The following is a 16,357-nucleotide window of genomic DNA, read 5'->3' as shown; positions in this document are numbered from 1 at the left end:
AAGATTTCTTCTCTATGGTCATTAAGAGCTCCAACTGCTCCAATACAATCACTTCTGTTGGGTATAGAACACAGAGAAATCAGCAGAGTGCCTGAGCTGGAATGAACATATTGATTCAATCAGTGTAATGAGTACTGAAAGATATTCAAAGCCGATACTTTCCAAGTCCTCGTAGCCATGTACTACACCGTTCATAGGCACACGGACTACGGCTTAAACACAAACAAGTGTTGATCACCTTACCGCCTCCGTTGATTGGGAGATTGTGATATGCAGACTTAACTTCTACCTTCAAGTTGGAGTATACCCCATGTACCGGCGTCTGTGATGTCCAGATGCGCCTCTGCTGGGGAGTGGATAGGTAGGTTGCCGAGCCGTAGGTAGTATGCTGTGGTTGTATGCTGTGTTTCTCTGTTAGTTGGCATTGTTTACTTCCGTGTGTCAGACACACATTGTCACACGATATCGTGCAGAGCCCATCCTCTTCATATCACCCGCTAGATCGGGGAATAGCTTCTGCGGCATCCCGGGACTGCGTGACGTCAACGCGTTTCGCAATGTGTAGTGCCTAGCTTCGTCTGGACAGTCAATTTTCACGCATGCGCGGGGATCGGCCGGTCTTGCGCGCATTCGCGGGAGTGACGTCATCACAGCTCCGGCCAATCACGGTGCCGGAGCGGCGATAACAGGAACTAGCGATGAGGGGACATGGCGGCGGCGGACGGGACGGAGAAGGACTTCGGGGGCTTTGATCGCAGGTAAGTGACACATAATGAGCTATTATGCTGTGCATACTAGCTCATTATGCCTTTCTCTTGAAGGTTTTTTGAGAAGGGTTTACTTCCTCTTTAAGGTCTGGAGACATTTTTTCGCCAGTCCATCACCTTTACCCTCAGCTTCTTTAGCAAGGCAATGGTCCTCTTGGAGGTGTGTTTGGGGTGGGATCGTTATCATGTTGGAATACTGCCCTGCGGCCCAGTCTCTGAAGGAAGGGGATCAGGTTCTGCTTAAGTATATCACAGTGCATGTTGGCATTCATGATTCCCTCAATTAACTGTAGCTCCCCAGTTCTGGCAGCACTCATGCAGCCCCAGATCATGACACTCCCACCACAATTCTTGACTGTAGGCAAGACACACTTGTCTTTGTAATCCTCACCTGGTTGCCGCCACACACGCTTGACATCATCTGACCCAAATAAGTTTATCTTGAACTCATCAGACAAAGGGACATGGTTCCAGTAATCCATGTTCTTAGTCTGCTTGTCTTTAGCAAACTGTTTGCAGGCTTTCTTGTGCATCATCTTTAGAAGAGGCTTCCTTCTAGGATGACAGCCATACATACCAATTTGATGCAGTGTACAGTGTATGGTCTGAGCCCTGACAGGCTGACCCTCCCCCCTTCAACCTCTGCAGCAATGCTGGCAGCACTCATAAGTCTATTTCTCAAAGACAACCTCTGGATATGATGCTGAGCATGTGCACTTAATTTCTTTGGCCGATAATGGCGAAGGCCTGTTCTGAGTGGAACCTGTCCTGTTAAACCGTTGTATGGTCTTGGCTACCATGCTGCAGCTCCATTTCTGGGTCTTGGCAATCTTCTTATTGCCTAGGCCATCTTTATGTAGAGCAACAATTCCTTGTTTCAGATCCTCAGAGAGTTCTTTGCCATGAGGTGCCATGTTGAACTCCCAGTGACCAGTATGAGAGAGTGAGAGAGCGATAACACCAAATTTAACACACCTGCTTCCCGTTCACACCTTGTAACATTAACAAGTCTCATGACACCCGGGAGGGAAAATGGCTAATTGGGCCCAATTTGGAAATTTTCACTTAGGGGTGTACTCACTTTTGTTGCCAGCAGTTTAGACATTAATGGCTGTGCGTTGAGTTATTTTGAGGGGACAGCAAATTTACACTGTTATACAAGCTGTACACTCACTACTTTACATTGTAGCACAATGTAATTACTTCAGTGTTGTCACATGAAAAAATATATAATAAAATATTTACAAAAATATGAGAGGCGTACTCGGTTTTGTGAGATACTGTACATGCTGTTACCTTACAGCCATCTCTCATTGAGGTGTTATTACACTGAAGAAAAGTCACTGTTTACATTGCTGTATTTGCACTGAAGAAAATTCACAGTTTAGTTTGCTATACTTGCACGGAAGAAAAGTCACTGTTTACATTGCTGTATTTGCACAGAACACCAGAGGGATTCCAACACTTGTTCATTCGCAGTTGTTTACTATCAAATAAGGAACACTAGTGCCTCCTTATCAGTGCCGCCTCACAAGTGCAGCCTATCAGTGCCCATCAGTGCAGCCTCCTCAGCGCACATCAGTGAAGGAAAAAAATTACCTGTTTCCAAAATTTTATAACAAACTATGAAAGTTTTTTTTGTTGTTGTTGGTTTTGTTTTTTTTTCCAAAATATTCAGTCTTTTTTCGTTTAGCAAAAAAATTAAAACCCAGTGGTGATTAAATACCACCAAAAATAAGCTCCATTTGTATGAAAAAATTATAAAAATGTTGTTTGGGTACAGTGTTGCATGACTGTGCAATTGTCCTTCAAAGTTTGACAGCGCTAAAAGCTGAAAATTAGCCTGTTCAGGAAGGGGGTAAAAGTGCCCAGTAGGCAAGTGGTCGATATTGGCATCCACTGCAGATCACAACCCATTGGGATTTGAATTCTGGTGTGAACAGTCCCTAAGAGGGGATTTTCTGTCTTTCCTAGTGTCCTTGGACACAGAAGATTTATCCATTTCCCATGCTGTCTAAAACAAGGTAAAGATTTAGCTATAGATACACATAAATAGAGAAGTGTGGGTTTAAAAAAAAAAAAAAACATACTCACTTAGATGGATGCAGCATTGATCCCCCACTGCCTCTGCACTGAGAACTGAGTGATCAAAGACCACTGATCGATCGCTTTCTGTACTTCTGTGATTAGAGAGCCGTGACTGTTAGACACCGGCTCTCTGCTTTACCCATTCAGCACTCACTGGAGTGCTAAGCTGTAGGGGAGGGGAGTGGCTGGCTCAGGCTCTCGGGGGCATGCTGGATCCCTCCAGTCTAGAACAGTCGAGTACAAGTCACATGAGTGCATAATGAAGTGCTTTCCTGTGACCTACAGGAGAAGAACGCCCAAAAGAGCTTTGGACATATTTCTCCTTTTAATGTTTAACCTGGCCTACAACTACCATAGTTGTAAACACCTTAACCACTTCCCGACGGCCGTACGACTATATACAGCCGCAGGGTGGTTCTACTTCTCTGGGGCGCCGTGTTTTTACGGCCGCCCCTTTCCGCGTTCCACGCGCGCGCTCCTGAGCGCGCAGCGGGGAACTTCTGTGCTGGCCGTGTCCCATGGACACGGCCAATCCGAGTGGCCGTTTGCTAGGCAATCTGTGCGGCCAATGAGACATGATCTCATATGTAAACATATAAGATCATCTCTCATTGCCGGCTCTCACACTGACAGCGCCCTGTCAGGGAGAGAGGAGACCGATCTGTGTCTCTTGTACATAGAGACACAGATCGGTCACCTCCCCCAGTCACCCCCCTTCCCCCACAGTTAGAACACTATATAGGGAATACATTTAACCCCTTCCTCATCCCCTATTGTTAACCCCTTCCCTGCCAGTCACATTTATACAGTAATTAGTGCATATTTATAGCACTGATTGCAGTATAAATGTAAATGGTGCCAAAAATGTGTCAAAAGTGTCCGATGTGTCCGCCATAATGTCGCAGTCGCAATAAAAATTGCATATCGCCGCCATTACTAGTAAAAAAAAAATAATAAAAAATAATAATTCTGTCCCTTATTTTGTAGGCGCTATAACTTTTGCGCAAACCAGTTGCTTATTGCGATTTTTTTTTTTTCACAAAAAATATGTAGAATACGTATCGGCCTAGACTGAGGGAAAAAAAATATTGAGCTATTTATTATAGCAACAAGTAAAAAATATTTTTTTTTCAAAATTGTCGCTCTATTTTTGTTTATAGCGCAACAAATAAAAACCGCAGAGGTGATCAAATACCACCAAAAGAAAGCTCCATTTGTGGGAAAAAAAGGACGTCAATTTTGTTTGGGAGCCATGTTGCACGACCGCGCAATTGTCAGTTAAAGCGACGCAGTGCCGAATCGCAAAAAGTCCTCTGGGCAGGAAGGGGGTTTAAGTGCCCAGTAAGGAAGTGGTTAAAATTATTTCCAGGCATAGTTTAGTGAAGCAGTCTACCTATGCTAGTACTAAATCATACTATGGGCCATTTAATAATTTTTTTGTCTTTTTCAACAAACACAGTCAATCACGTGTACATTTTGCAGCACAATAAAAGCACATCTCATATGAAGCCCCATACACACTATCAGTTTTCCTGCAGGTTTTCTCTTTAGGTTTACCAAAACCATGTAGTGCAAGGGCCTGCCTGATTGCATACAAATTGAAACTCTTGAGGTTTGCCCTCATATTAGATGGTTTTGGTAAACCTGAAAAGAAAACCTACAGGAAAACTGATAGTGTGTATGGGGCTTGAGAATTAAGGATGAGCTCCGGAGTGTTCGCACACCCCAAATGTAATCCAGAAGCAGTGTTTCTCCTGTGTAAGAGCGCTATCAACAATGGGGCTTAACTCCTGGAGCCATGACGTCACCCACCAGCTTTAATTGCTCCTCCATTGTCAGTGCTCTCTCCCCTGCAGCAACAACACACTAACATCGGGAAGCCGTTGCTTCTGAATCACAAGACTGCAGTGAATCAGATTCAAGAAAGTTATTTACTCTGCTCTCTTTTTAAAAGTTATACGGCATAGGTAGACGAAGGGGGAGGTAACGTTTTTAACAAGACTTTTACAGTATTTAGCCTATATTTTCACTTCAAACAAATATTTTGCATGCACCCATTGTGCATGGGTGCTAGAATTAGGATTTGCAACATATTTGGCCTCAACAACAGTCCATAAGTTCAGATTCCCATTTCCTGGTATTACATTAGTAGCCTTAGGAGAATAGTTAAATTGTTTAAAAAATTCTAAACATTGAACGTTAAAGATGCAGTACTGTCTTGTATTCTGAAAATTTTGCCCTGTTATCTGATGGGGTCTTATCTTCTGCCCAAGGATAGTTTTGTGGGCAAAGGATACTCTCATGGTAGGGAGACTAGTTGTCTGTAATCCCAACACACTTCCTCCCCTAGGGTGAAAACGCTGCTACACCATGAATGCAGTAAGATGCATAAGCATTGTGAACCCTGGAGGAGGAAATATGTCACTGGTAGGACCAGGTGGCAATAAAAGAATAAAGCTTGAAAAGGGAAACCAATGCAACTAACACATATAAGGAATGGTAAACTGCAATATAATACATATCTTAATTGTACAGTACAGGACACAGGGCTTCTATTCAAAGACCATAGGTTATATGTTGCTACTTTTGGATGACTGGACACTGGCAAACGTTTTGCTGAAAATGCACCCCATGTAACCCCACCCACTCAATTTTTTGCTAGTGTCCTTAGGTAGTGGACCTCTTCTTTCATGAAGAAGTTTCCAAACCATTCTTTATTTTTCTTCACTGCTCTTATTGTCACTTAAAGGTTTAGAAGACAAGGCAGGCCCCAAGATAATGGTTTGATGTTTTTAGTGATCCCTGTGAAACATTGGTCTTAATCGAGCTAACTGGCTTCATGTAGTCTTTACTCCCGGATGTGTGTGTGTATTGCAAGACACAATCTAACTCAGCAAGTTTTTATTAATGCCTTAAGTATACAACACGTATAATCTCTCTTATTTGCTTAGTATGTCTTCTGTGTCCTGCTTTTCGTTTATTCCTCATTTTAGCATCATACTATTTTGAATTTGGGCCATCTTTCTCCGAGAGTCTACAGTGCATATGTGTGTGGGAGTGTGTGCGTAGGGGTGGAAGACAGCTGTTCTGCTATAACTGCATTAGTAGCAAAGATACTCAGTTTGTGTTTCGAAAATAAGAAGTACAATAGTATCCTGATCACTTACCTATATATATCTTTTTTCTAGCTACTTGTGCTTACCAGCACTAATAGAACACAAGTCCATTTTAAACAAAAAAATAGAAACATTTTTAACATCTCTGGTAATCCTAAAATGTAATGTTTTCTTTGTAGCCTAGCTCATATTTTAGTCTTCCAAAAAAAAACAGCTTAATAAAGAGGTACAGAGGCTCAGATAGACTGGATTATGTTAAATATAGTGCATAGTATCTTAGGGATTCCTGTGGAATTGTGCAATAAGACATACCCTAGATTACCAAAATTATTGGGACGCCTGCCTTTACACGCACATGAACTTTAATGGCATCCCAGTCTTCATCCGTAGGGTTCAATATTGCGTTGGTCCACCCTTTGCAGCTATAACCGCTTCAACTCCTCTGGGAAGGCTGTCCACAAGGTTTAGGAGTGTGTCTATGGGAATGTTTGACCATTCTTCCAGAAGCGCATTTATGAGGTCAGGCATTGATGTTGGTCAAGAAGGCCTGGCTCACAGTCTCCGCTCCAATTCATCCCAAAGGTGTTCTGTCGGGTTTAGGTCAGGACTCTGTGAAGGCCAGTCAAGTTGCTCCACCACACGCTCATTCATCCATGTCTTTATGGACCTTGCTTTGTGTCATGTTGGAACAGGAGGGGACCATCCCCAAACTTGAAAATTGTCCAAAATGTCTTGGTATGCTGACACCTTAAGAGTTTCCTTCACTAGAACTAAGGGGCCAAGAACAACCCTACACCATAATCCCCTCCACCAAATTATTTGATCCAGTGCACAAAACAAGGTCCATAAAGATGCCATTACAGTTTATGTGTCTGTAAAGGCAAGGGTCTTAATACTTTTGGTAATATAGTGTATGAAACGGGAGATGTTACATTTCAGTAGTGGTATCTTGTAAAACACCTATGCTGAGTCTGTCAAGTATTCAAATTTTGTTTTGAAGGTTGTTGAATGATCCTATACAGTGTGGGATGAAGGCAGAATTAAAACTTTACAATTATGTATACCATTTGTACCAATGATAGATGATAATCCTCTCCACCATGTGTGAGCACCAGAACTAGAGTTTAGAAAGGAAAGCAGCAACATGCGCGTTTGTGTCAACAAGATCCTTCACATGTGGTCAACCAGCTCTATTCTTGCAATGGGTACACCCCACAGTAACACTTCTCACCACTGGAGACAGACAGATGGTTTGCTTATCACTGTCTGGGGAAGAAAATACTTACCACACTGAGCCGCAAACAGAGGACCACATATAGTGTAGTATATTTATTAAAAAGTATAGATTCCACATTTAAAAAGTAGAAGGCCTCATCCAAATGCCAGTAAAACGATTGTCATGATAAATAAAACGGTGCACTTACAAAGAGAGCCACTGGTTCCAAACATGGAAGTGGCGAGACGTCAGCGTCTAGCTCCTGCCCCAATGCATTTCATGCAAATGCACATCTTTACAATAATCTTTTTTGTAATAATAAGGTTTATTCAGAATGTGAAGTGTTCTAAGTTATAAAGGAAATATCTGACTTCAACATTTATTTCTCTATGTATAGTAGTGAGCAAATATTTTTGACAGGTGTGAAAAAATAATGTAAAGTAAGAATGCTTTCAAAAATATATATTTTACTTGTTTATTTTTATCACTTTAAAAAACTCAAACTGAAGAAAAACTAAAGCAAATCAATATTTGAAAAACCTTTGGCTTCAAAACAGCATCAGTTCTTTTAGGGCTCTTTCACACGGAGCGGACCGTTTCTGGGTCCGCTCCGTGTGTCCGCCAAAGCTCAGCGGGGATCCTCGCTGAGCTGTCGGCGGATAGGGCGGTCCCCGCACACAGTGCAGGGACCGCCCTGTCTCTGCTCCGCTGTCCCCTATGGGGGACCGGATGCAGACGGACCGTCTGTCCGTCTGCATCCGGTCCGTTCCGCCGAACGGAAGAAAAATAGGGTTTCTTCCGTTCGGAAAAGCGGATCCCAACTGACGCGGATGCTCCATCCGCTAACGGACGCGTTCCCATAGGGATTCATTACAAGTCCGTTAACAGACTTGTAATGAACGGACGAACGGTCCGCTCGTGTGAAAGGACCCTTAGGTACATTCGCACACAGTTCTTGAAGTAAATCAGCAAAAGTCAGCAAATTGAAAAAAAAATCTGAAAATGCATTCAAAATGCAAACAAATTTGAATATTTCAAACAAAATTTTGCTTTTGTTAAATTTTATTTCAGATTTTTTAAAATTTGTTCCTATTGTGATTTGTCAAAATTTCGATTTGGGACGAAATTAACCGCACATGTCTATCTTTCTATTTATTATGGTCAAAACTACAAAAATACATTTGAACACTTTCAAATACCTGTGCTTTATAGAACTCTACAGCTCAAGCTAAAATTCCTAAACCGTTGAATAGTTTGAGCAGTAATTTCACTTATAAGCTGCCAGTCTAACATTTCCATCAGACCAACCACAACCGTGTCGGCTGCTTCTACTGTGTTGTCTCTTCAGTGAACTCACCAGGAAGCTTATGTCATGTATTAAATGTTTATTGTATTTTATTTTAGTATACAAATATTGTATATACTGTATAAAAAAGTAAGGGAGGGTTATAGCCCTTGACAGTTCTTTTTTTTTTATCTATGTCCCACTGGGGAAATGTCTCTTCACTTTATAGTCAAAACAGGAAGTGAGAGGAAATCCCTCTAAGATGAGTCACCAGGGTCACATCAGAACTTGTGGCCTCATTGGATGATTTCTCTTCTACTCTTTTTCTGCTGACAAAACAAAATTTGTGATTCTCTTATCAATTCCATGCTTGGTGATAACCTAAACATGATATATATATATAGAGAGGGTGAACCTCACTATCGGGGGACAGACCGTAAAAACCTGACAGGTGTTCCAATCCCTCTCCGCTCTATCTAATGCCGCGTACACACGGTCGGAGTATCCGATGGTCTAAAATCCAATGGATTTTTTCATCGGAATTCCGTTCAAGCTGTCTTGCATACACACTGTCAGACTAAATTCTGACCGTCCAAAATGTGGTGACGTAAAACACTACGACGAGCCGAGAAAAATGAAGTTCAATGCTTCCGAGCATGCGTCGACTTGATTCTGAGCATGCGTGGATTTTTCTCCCCGACTGAATTCCACACAGACGATTGGAATTTCCCATCGGATTTTTTTCCATCAGAAGAATTTAAAACATGTTCTATTTTGTTACTCCGATGGGGCCCACACACGATTGGAATTTCCGATGAAACAAGCCCATCTGACTTTTTTCATCGGAAAATCTGATCGTGTGTATGCGGCATAAGGTCCCTTTCACACCGTCTTTCTGATCAGGTCCACACACCCGCCGCTATCCGATCCTGTCTGCCAAATCCAGATGGATGGTGACCCTATTTTCCATTTGTCTGGAGGATCGGATGAAAACAGATAGGAGCCCCGTTTTCATCCAATCTCCCCATAGAGGAGAGCGGGACAGGTCCGTCTCAGCACAGTGAGCAGAGACGGACCTGTCATCTGCCTGCTCAGCGGGGATCAGCGGATTAATCCCCCACTAAGCAAGCAGAATCCGTCATACAGACAAGCCCATGTGAAACCCTGATGCCGCGTACACACGATCATTTTTCGGCTTGTAAAAAACGATGTTTTTCAGCCTCTTGAAAAAACAATGTTTTTTCCAACTTCATCTTCAAAACGACGTTGCCCACACACACGATCGTTAAAAAAAAAAAAAATGCTCTAGCAAAGTGCGGTGACGTATAACACGTACGACGGCACTATAAAGGGGAAGTTCCATTCAAACGGCGCCACCCTTTGGGCTGCTTTAGCTGATTTTGTGTTAGTAAAAGACGATTCACGCTTTTCTGTCTGTTACAGCGTGATGAATGTGCTTACTCCATTACGAACGGAAGTTTTACCAGAACGAGCGCTCCCGTCCCATAACTTGCTTCTGAGCATGCGCAGGTTTTTAACGTCGTTAAAGCCCACACACGATCATTTTTACAACCAAAAAAATGCAGCATGTTCGAATTTTTTTTGTCGTTTTTCAGAACCCGAGAAATGATGTGAAGCCCACACACGATCATTGTATATTACATTTTTTAACCACTTCCATACAGGGCACGTAAACACCTTCCTGCCCAAGCCAATTTTCAGCTTTCAGCACTGTCGCACTTTGAATGGCAATTGCGCGGTCATGCTACACTGTACCCAAACATAATTGGCATCCTTTTTTCCCCACAAATAGAGCTTTCTTTTGGTGGTATTTGATCACCTCTGCGATTTTTTTTTTTTCGCAACAACTAAAAAAAGACTGAAATTTTTGAAAAAAAATACGTTTTTTTTTTTCTGTAAATTTTTTTGTAAATAAGTAAGTTTTCTCTTTCAATTACGGGCACTGATATGGCGGCACTGATGGGCACCGATGAGATGGCACTGATGGACATCAATGAGGTAGTACTGACGGGCACAGATGAGGTGGCACTGATTGGCGGCGCTTGTATGTGGCACTGATGGGCACACATAGGCGGCACTGATGGGCACACATAGGCGGCACTGATGGGCACACATAGGCGGCACTGATGGGCACACACAGGCGGCACTGGGCACTCATAGGCGGCACAGATGGGCACTCATGGGCGGCACTTATGGGTGGCACTGATGGCTACTTATGGGTGGCACAGATGGGCACTGATAGGTGGGCACTGGGCATGGATGGGCACTGTGGGGTGGCACTGTAGGGTGGCACTGATGGACACTGGGGTGGCACTGATTAACCTATGTTGCCAGTCAGTGCCCATTCGTGGGCACTGATTGGCATCATTTTTTTTTTACAGCTTTTTTTTTTTTTCTAGCCGTTTTTTTTTTTTGATCTGCCCTTTTTTTTTTTTTTTTTTTTACAGCCTTTTTTTTAAAAAAAAATTAGCCTTTTTTTTGTGGATCTGCCCTTCCCTGGTGGTCCAGGGTGGGCTTCCCTGGTGGTCCATGTGGCGATCCGAGGGGGGGCTGCGCTGATAAACAATCAGCGCGAACCCCCCCTGTCAGGAGAGCAGCCGTTCGGCTCTCCTCTACTCGCGTCTGTCAGACGCGAGTGAGGAAGAGCCGTCAACGGCTCTTCCTGTTTACATCGTGATCAGCCGTGATTCGACACGGCTGATCACGTGGTAAAGAGTCTCCGTGAGAGACTCTTTACCGAGATCGGTGTTGCGGGGTGTCAGACTGACACCCCGCAACAACGATCGCCGCGATGTGCGCCCCCGGGGGCGTGCAGCGGCTTAGAATCCTGAGGACGTCATATGACGTCCGGTCAGGATTCTACAACCACTTTGCCGACGTCAATATGTCATTGGCGGGCGGCAAGTGGTTAAAAACAACGTTTTTTACATGCCGAAAAATTATCGTGTGTACGCGGCATTAGACTAAAAACTTTTTTGCCTTTATTTTCTAATATATTATGTATTTATAATCAATTTCTATTGTTACTTCTCCTTTATTATAAATGACTATTCAATAGTTTCACCTTCTTCCCTGGCAAAGTAAAAACACATGCACAATAACTATTGATTTTCATTCTACAAAGATTTGTAATTAAAATACCTTAATTTCCCACACATTTTTCATTTTGCAGAATCAGAGATGCTTCAAACCAACCAAGGAGAGAATATCAACCTAAGCCTCGAATGAGTTTGGAACTTGTTTTGCCCACTGAAAACACTCAACATAATGGAGGAATCTCTCTTGCTACTACTCCAAAACCATCTGGTAGGAACACACATTGGGGGTTCATTACAACATTCATTACAACTGGAGTAAAGAAAATGAGAACAGAAATGGATTTGCTCCTAATAGCTAATTAGATGGGGTTCTTATGGTGGTGAGCAGCGTTGGCTTTTTGCCTTGCAATATCTTTTTTCCCATGCCTTTTGGTGAACTCTAAACATGATTTGATATGGTTTTTGTTTGGCAGTGGTTTAGCTCATTACTTATACATTAAGTCAAGCTTTGTGGAGCCTCCATGGTTATATTTGCCCCATAGATGGTTTCTCCTATCTCAGCTGTAGATTTCTTCTCAGGGGTGCTATTAGCCACTATTGTGTGGTTGCAGCGCTTAATGTGCTCCTTACCCAATTGCAGTACTGAGCTTTGATGCAATGCCTTTTTTAGTCATGGTTGTGCCATAATAATGGATTTAACAGGGCACTGTAGACTGTTGCTGCTCCTGACAGCACAGGAAGCTTACACATGCTGGTCCCTTAAAGCAGATTAAACAGCACAGTGCTTGTGCTGGGTTATCTGCCCCCCTCTAAACTGTAAAACAAATACAACTCCCTGATCCTGCCACTTCCTGTATGAACTAATTTTACTGACCACAGTAACCAGGGCTACTCGGCTCTGACCACCGTGGTCAGAGTGCATCCCTCTGTCACACGCTGCTCTGTTCTCCTCTTTCCTCCTCACCCCCTCCTTCCTGCCTGTCAGTTCCCTCTCTGTGTCTGTTTCCTGGAGTTGCCTGAGACGGTCGCTCCCTGCTCCTCCACAGCTCAGCTCTCCAATGAGTGTGGAGGAGCAGAGAGGAGAGCTGCTTATTCACAGTCAGCAGCTCTCTTCTCGGGGATCTGTGAGAACCGAGCCATTGGCAATGTTCGATGGCTTGGTTCTCAGTGCAGAGACGGCGGGGGACAGATTGGATCAATGCTGCAGTCACCTAGGTAAGTATGATGGGGCAAAAAAAATAATAATATATACTTCTCCTTTTAAGTCTTTAGAATGTGTCTAATATATTTACTTCTCATGGCCATCAGCTTCATCTTGTGTGGCATATTCCTAAAATACCTCAATCAAGAAAATATTGCATTATGATAACTAAATGGAGCGGTAATTTATAAAAAATATACACGTTGGACACATTACGGGATTATTCATGATGGCTCTGCAAAAGCTGTGATGTTTGCACAACCATTTTTTTTTTATCAATTGACCTCTTAATGGGAAGAAAGGTTACCTACCCTTGCTCTATCCAAACTGAAAAAATGCTTTAACTTTAATCTCATTGTAAGAATTAAGATGTGGCTTTAACAGTTACAGATTTTGCAGTGTTTTTTTTGGAATTTGTGCTGTTCTTGTAGATTGGTAAAACAACCCCTACCGGTTCAATCTTAGTGACCATATTGAGAGCACACTATAAAGTAAACCTTTTAACCACTTCAGCTCTGGAAAATTAACATCAGGGGCGCTCAAAGAGTTAAATGTGTTTCTAGGGAGTGCTTGCTAACTGTGGGGTGTCATGGATTTGCAATAAAGTCTGCAGCTTACCTGTTTTTCCATCTGTTCATTAGAGGCCTGACCCTGTTCTGGTTTCCTTTTTTATCACTTCCTCTTTCTGTATGGCCCCACCCAGGCCATCCCAGGAAGTCTATATTAACTGTTGCACTGCAGGTCGGCAGTGCTGTTCAATAGTGTAGTTTGCTAAGTTCCTGTTTGCAGTGTGCTACGATCATCTTCCTGTGTACCTTTTTTGGCTTGTTCCTGACTTCTGCTGTTTGCCTGTGCCCCTCACCATTTGCCTGTCCCATGGTTACCCTTGTCGGCCTGTTGCCCTGACCTCGGCCTACCCATCACCACCGTTTGTCCTGCTGGCTGCTTCCCCTCTCTCCCTGCGGAGTGTGCCCTAGGGGATCTCGGGGGTCGCGACCTGGATCCAGTTGCGGCCAAGGCCATCTTCACCACTAGAGGCTCTGGTGAACACAAAACTGGGTCTTAGACTCCGCGCCCTGGGTGATCTTGGGTTCACGCTTCCTCTCTGCTAGCAGCAGTCGGCTATAGGGTTCAATACCCTATGGTGCATCCCTGACCCCAACGGGGTGCACTTGTCACCTGGCCACGGGTGACCTGACATGGGGGAGGTGCTTCCCTTCTCACAGAGCGGTGATCTGCCTTGATTACATAGGTAGACCACGGTTCTGCTTCTCTCCCGAACGATTGGTGGGTCCAATCACAGCGGGGAGCGGCTCGCCAGCCTCCCCAGAACCAGAAGGGCAGAATCACGTACTGGTACGTGATGTTGCACAAGAGAGCCACCTTGCCACATATATATGTACAGTAGTCTAAGATACCACAAGATTACTACTAATATCTTTGTTAGCCTTCCTCTGGGTGCCTCTTCAGTTGTAGTATGGGGCTTTATTTTCTTGACTGTAGTGCTAAGCACAGAAAATTGTCATTCCCTGTTAATGAAAGTGCCTTAAAAGAGGAAGTAAAACTTGATGTGTTTTACTTCCTTTATCTTTCCCTGCAAAGGTAAAGCTTAATGGACTACTATGCATCGCATAGTAGCCCATTATGTGACACTTACCTACAGTAGAAGGTCGCGATGTCACCGTTTTCCACGCTGGCAGCGAGCGGCCACTCTTCACCCCTCTTCTTCCGGGGCCGGCTCTCTGACTGGCCGGAGTCACGTGACGTCACATGCACGCGGGAGCCGCCTTGACCGGCATGACCCCGGCTTGAAATGGCACAGTGTGCCCTTTCAAGACGGCGCATGCACCGTTGAAGTCGTAGCTCGGGGAAATTGCAAATATTTCCGAGACCGTGTAGGCACCTACAGGTAAGCCTTAATCTAGGTGTAAGTTGTCCCTGGGGGTTTACTTTCTCTTTAATGGGCATTGAAAAAAAGGCAAAAGCCAACATTTTGTAGTATCTGTTGTAAAGCAGGGCCCATCATCTTAAAAGTTTATCATGGCTAACCGATTCGCTATAATGTATTGAATGTAAAACATCTCAAAAGAATACTGCGATTCTAAATAGGCTTGCATAGTTTACTTGAGTTGTGGAGTTTGCATTAAGAAAAGCCCAGTTTGCATTCCAGGCAAACTTTGTAAACCTTGTTTAAAAATATATATATTTAGTTTGGAACCTCCTCATATTATTTTCAGTAGTCTATTATGGTATCAATATCTTCTAATTGTTTCATCTGGTGCAGGTGCTGCCATGGATCAGCCATGTTGTCGGTCCCTCTATGACTTTGACCCAGAAAACGAAGGAGAACTTGGCTTCAAAGAAGGTGACATCATTACTCTCACCAATCAAATTGATGAAAATTGGTATGAGGGGATGCTTCACGGCCAGTCGGGCTTCTTCCCCATCAACTATGTTGATATCCTTGTTCCACTACCCCACTAAGATGTCTGACATTAACCACAATTCAATTGTACCACTGCTTTTAAATGCTGCTTTATCCAGATCATCGGTACAAGCGCAGTGGTTTAAACCCCATTACATTCCATGATCGTTTCTATTTTTTTCTTTTACTCCTTTTTTTGTTAATATGTGTCCCTTTTTCAGCTGTTGTATTTCTTTTTACCAGAGTCTTACAGTCCTTTATAATAAATGCAGGAATAACATGTACTTGTTTGGCAACCTTCCTTCCACATGGATACAGTTCACAGTAGTCTTAACATGCCCAACTGTTATTGTGTTATTTTTTATTTTTTTTCTCTTATTGTGTGTTTCCAGAAATAAATGTTTACAATGAAAAAAGTGCTGGGACCACAAGGGAAACGTGTTTTTGCCTCAGTCTTGTAATTACAATGGAGTACATTCTGTGATGTTGTGGAAAAGAAACACTAGTTTATTGTAGATTTCATTTTAACTGTGCATAGAAGCTGGGCCAAATAAAATATTTCCTATAAAATATGACTGTCGTATCATATGTTACAAAAACGGAGTGATTGAAATATGTAACCTGCTTTTTTCTGATCTTTGTAACATTTGGCATAGATGGGTTACTGGGTGGAAAAGTGGTTAAAGGGTGGCAATATTTACTCCCTTTAACATTACTGTCAAAATACAATCCCTGTTAACCGAGACGATCAGTGTTATTTTGAAGGGCAAAGTCTAATGTCAAAGTGCAGCAACTCATAACAACCTACCATAAACTGCTACAGTGACGTTTGGTCGGTTGTTTTGAGTGCGTAAACTTTGCATGTTATTGTTGCGTTTTCTATTGCCTTATTAATTCTTTCTGGATGTTATATTATTTATCATGATTATACACTGTCATGTATACCAATGGATTCAAATTTTGAAAACTCAATTTTATCTATTGCTTGTAATTCCATTTCTTTATATGTACATATTAAAATTATGACCTGTCTGTCAAACTAAAGGAGCACATGCAGGTGTACAGCACAATAATCTTTAACATAAAGCAGCCACCATGTAACATATTTTTGTAGTTTGGCTAATTTAGATTCTAGAAGAGTTTAAAATGAATGCCAATTAAATATCAGTATTTTTTTTTAACTATAGAAAAGGAGTGATA

General features: G+C 42.7%; 1 protein-coding gene across 1 annotated transcript in view; it reads left to right on the top strand.

Moving 5' to 3' along the window:
• Positions 1 to 15,727, top strand: part of SH3GL2 (SH3 domain containing GRB2 like 2, endophilin A1) — a 188,218-nt gene extending 172,491 nt beyond the window's left edge. Inside the window, exons 8-9 of the mRNA XM_040360127.1 lie at positions 11,666 to 11,799; positions 15,017 to 15,727. Of these exons, the coding sequence (XP_040216061.1) occupies positions 11,666 to 11,799; positions 15,017 to 15,216 (334 nt within the window). The 3' untranslated portion in view covers positions 15,217 to 15,727. The remainder of the gene's footprint in view (positions 1 to 11,665; positions 11,800 to 15,016) is intronic.
• Positions 15,728 to 16,357: the final 630 nt, after the last annotated feature.

This window comes from Rana temporaria, chromosome 1 (genome assembly GCF_905171775.1).
Source record: "Rana temporaria chromosome 1, aRanTem1.1, whole genome shotgun sequence".
Lineage (NCBI taxonomy): Eukaryota > Metazoa > Chordata > Amphibia > Anura > Ranidae > Rana > Rana temporaria.
The sequence above is the reverse complement of the archived record's forward strand: the minus strand, read 5'-3'. Positions and strand labels throughout refer to the sequence as shown.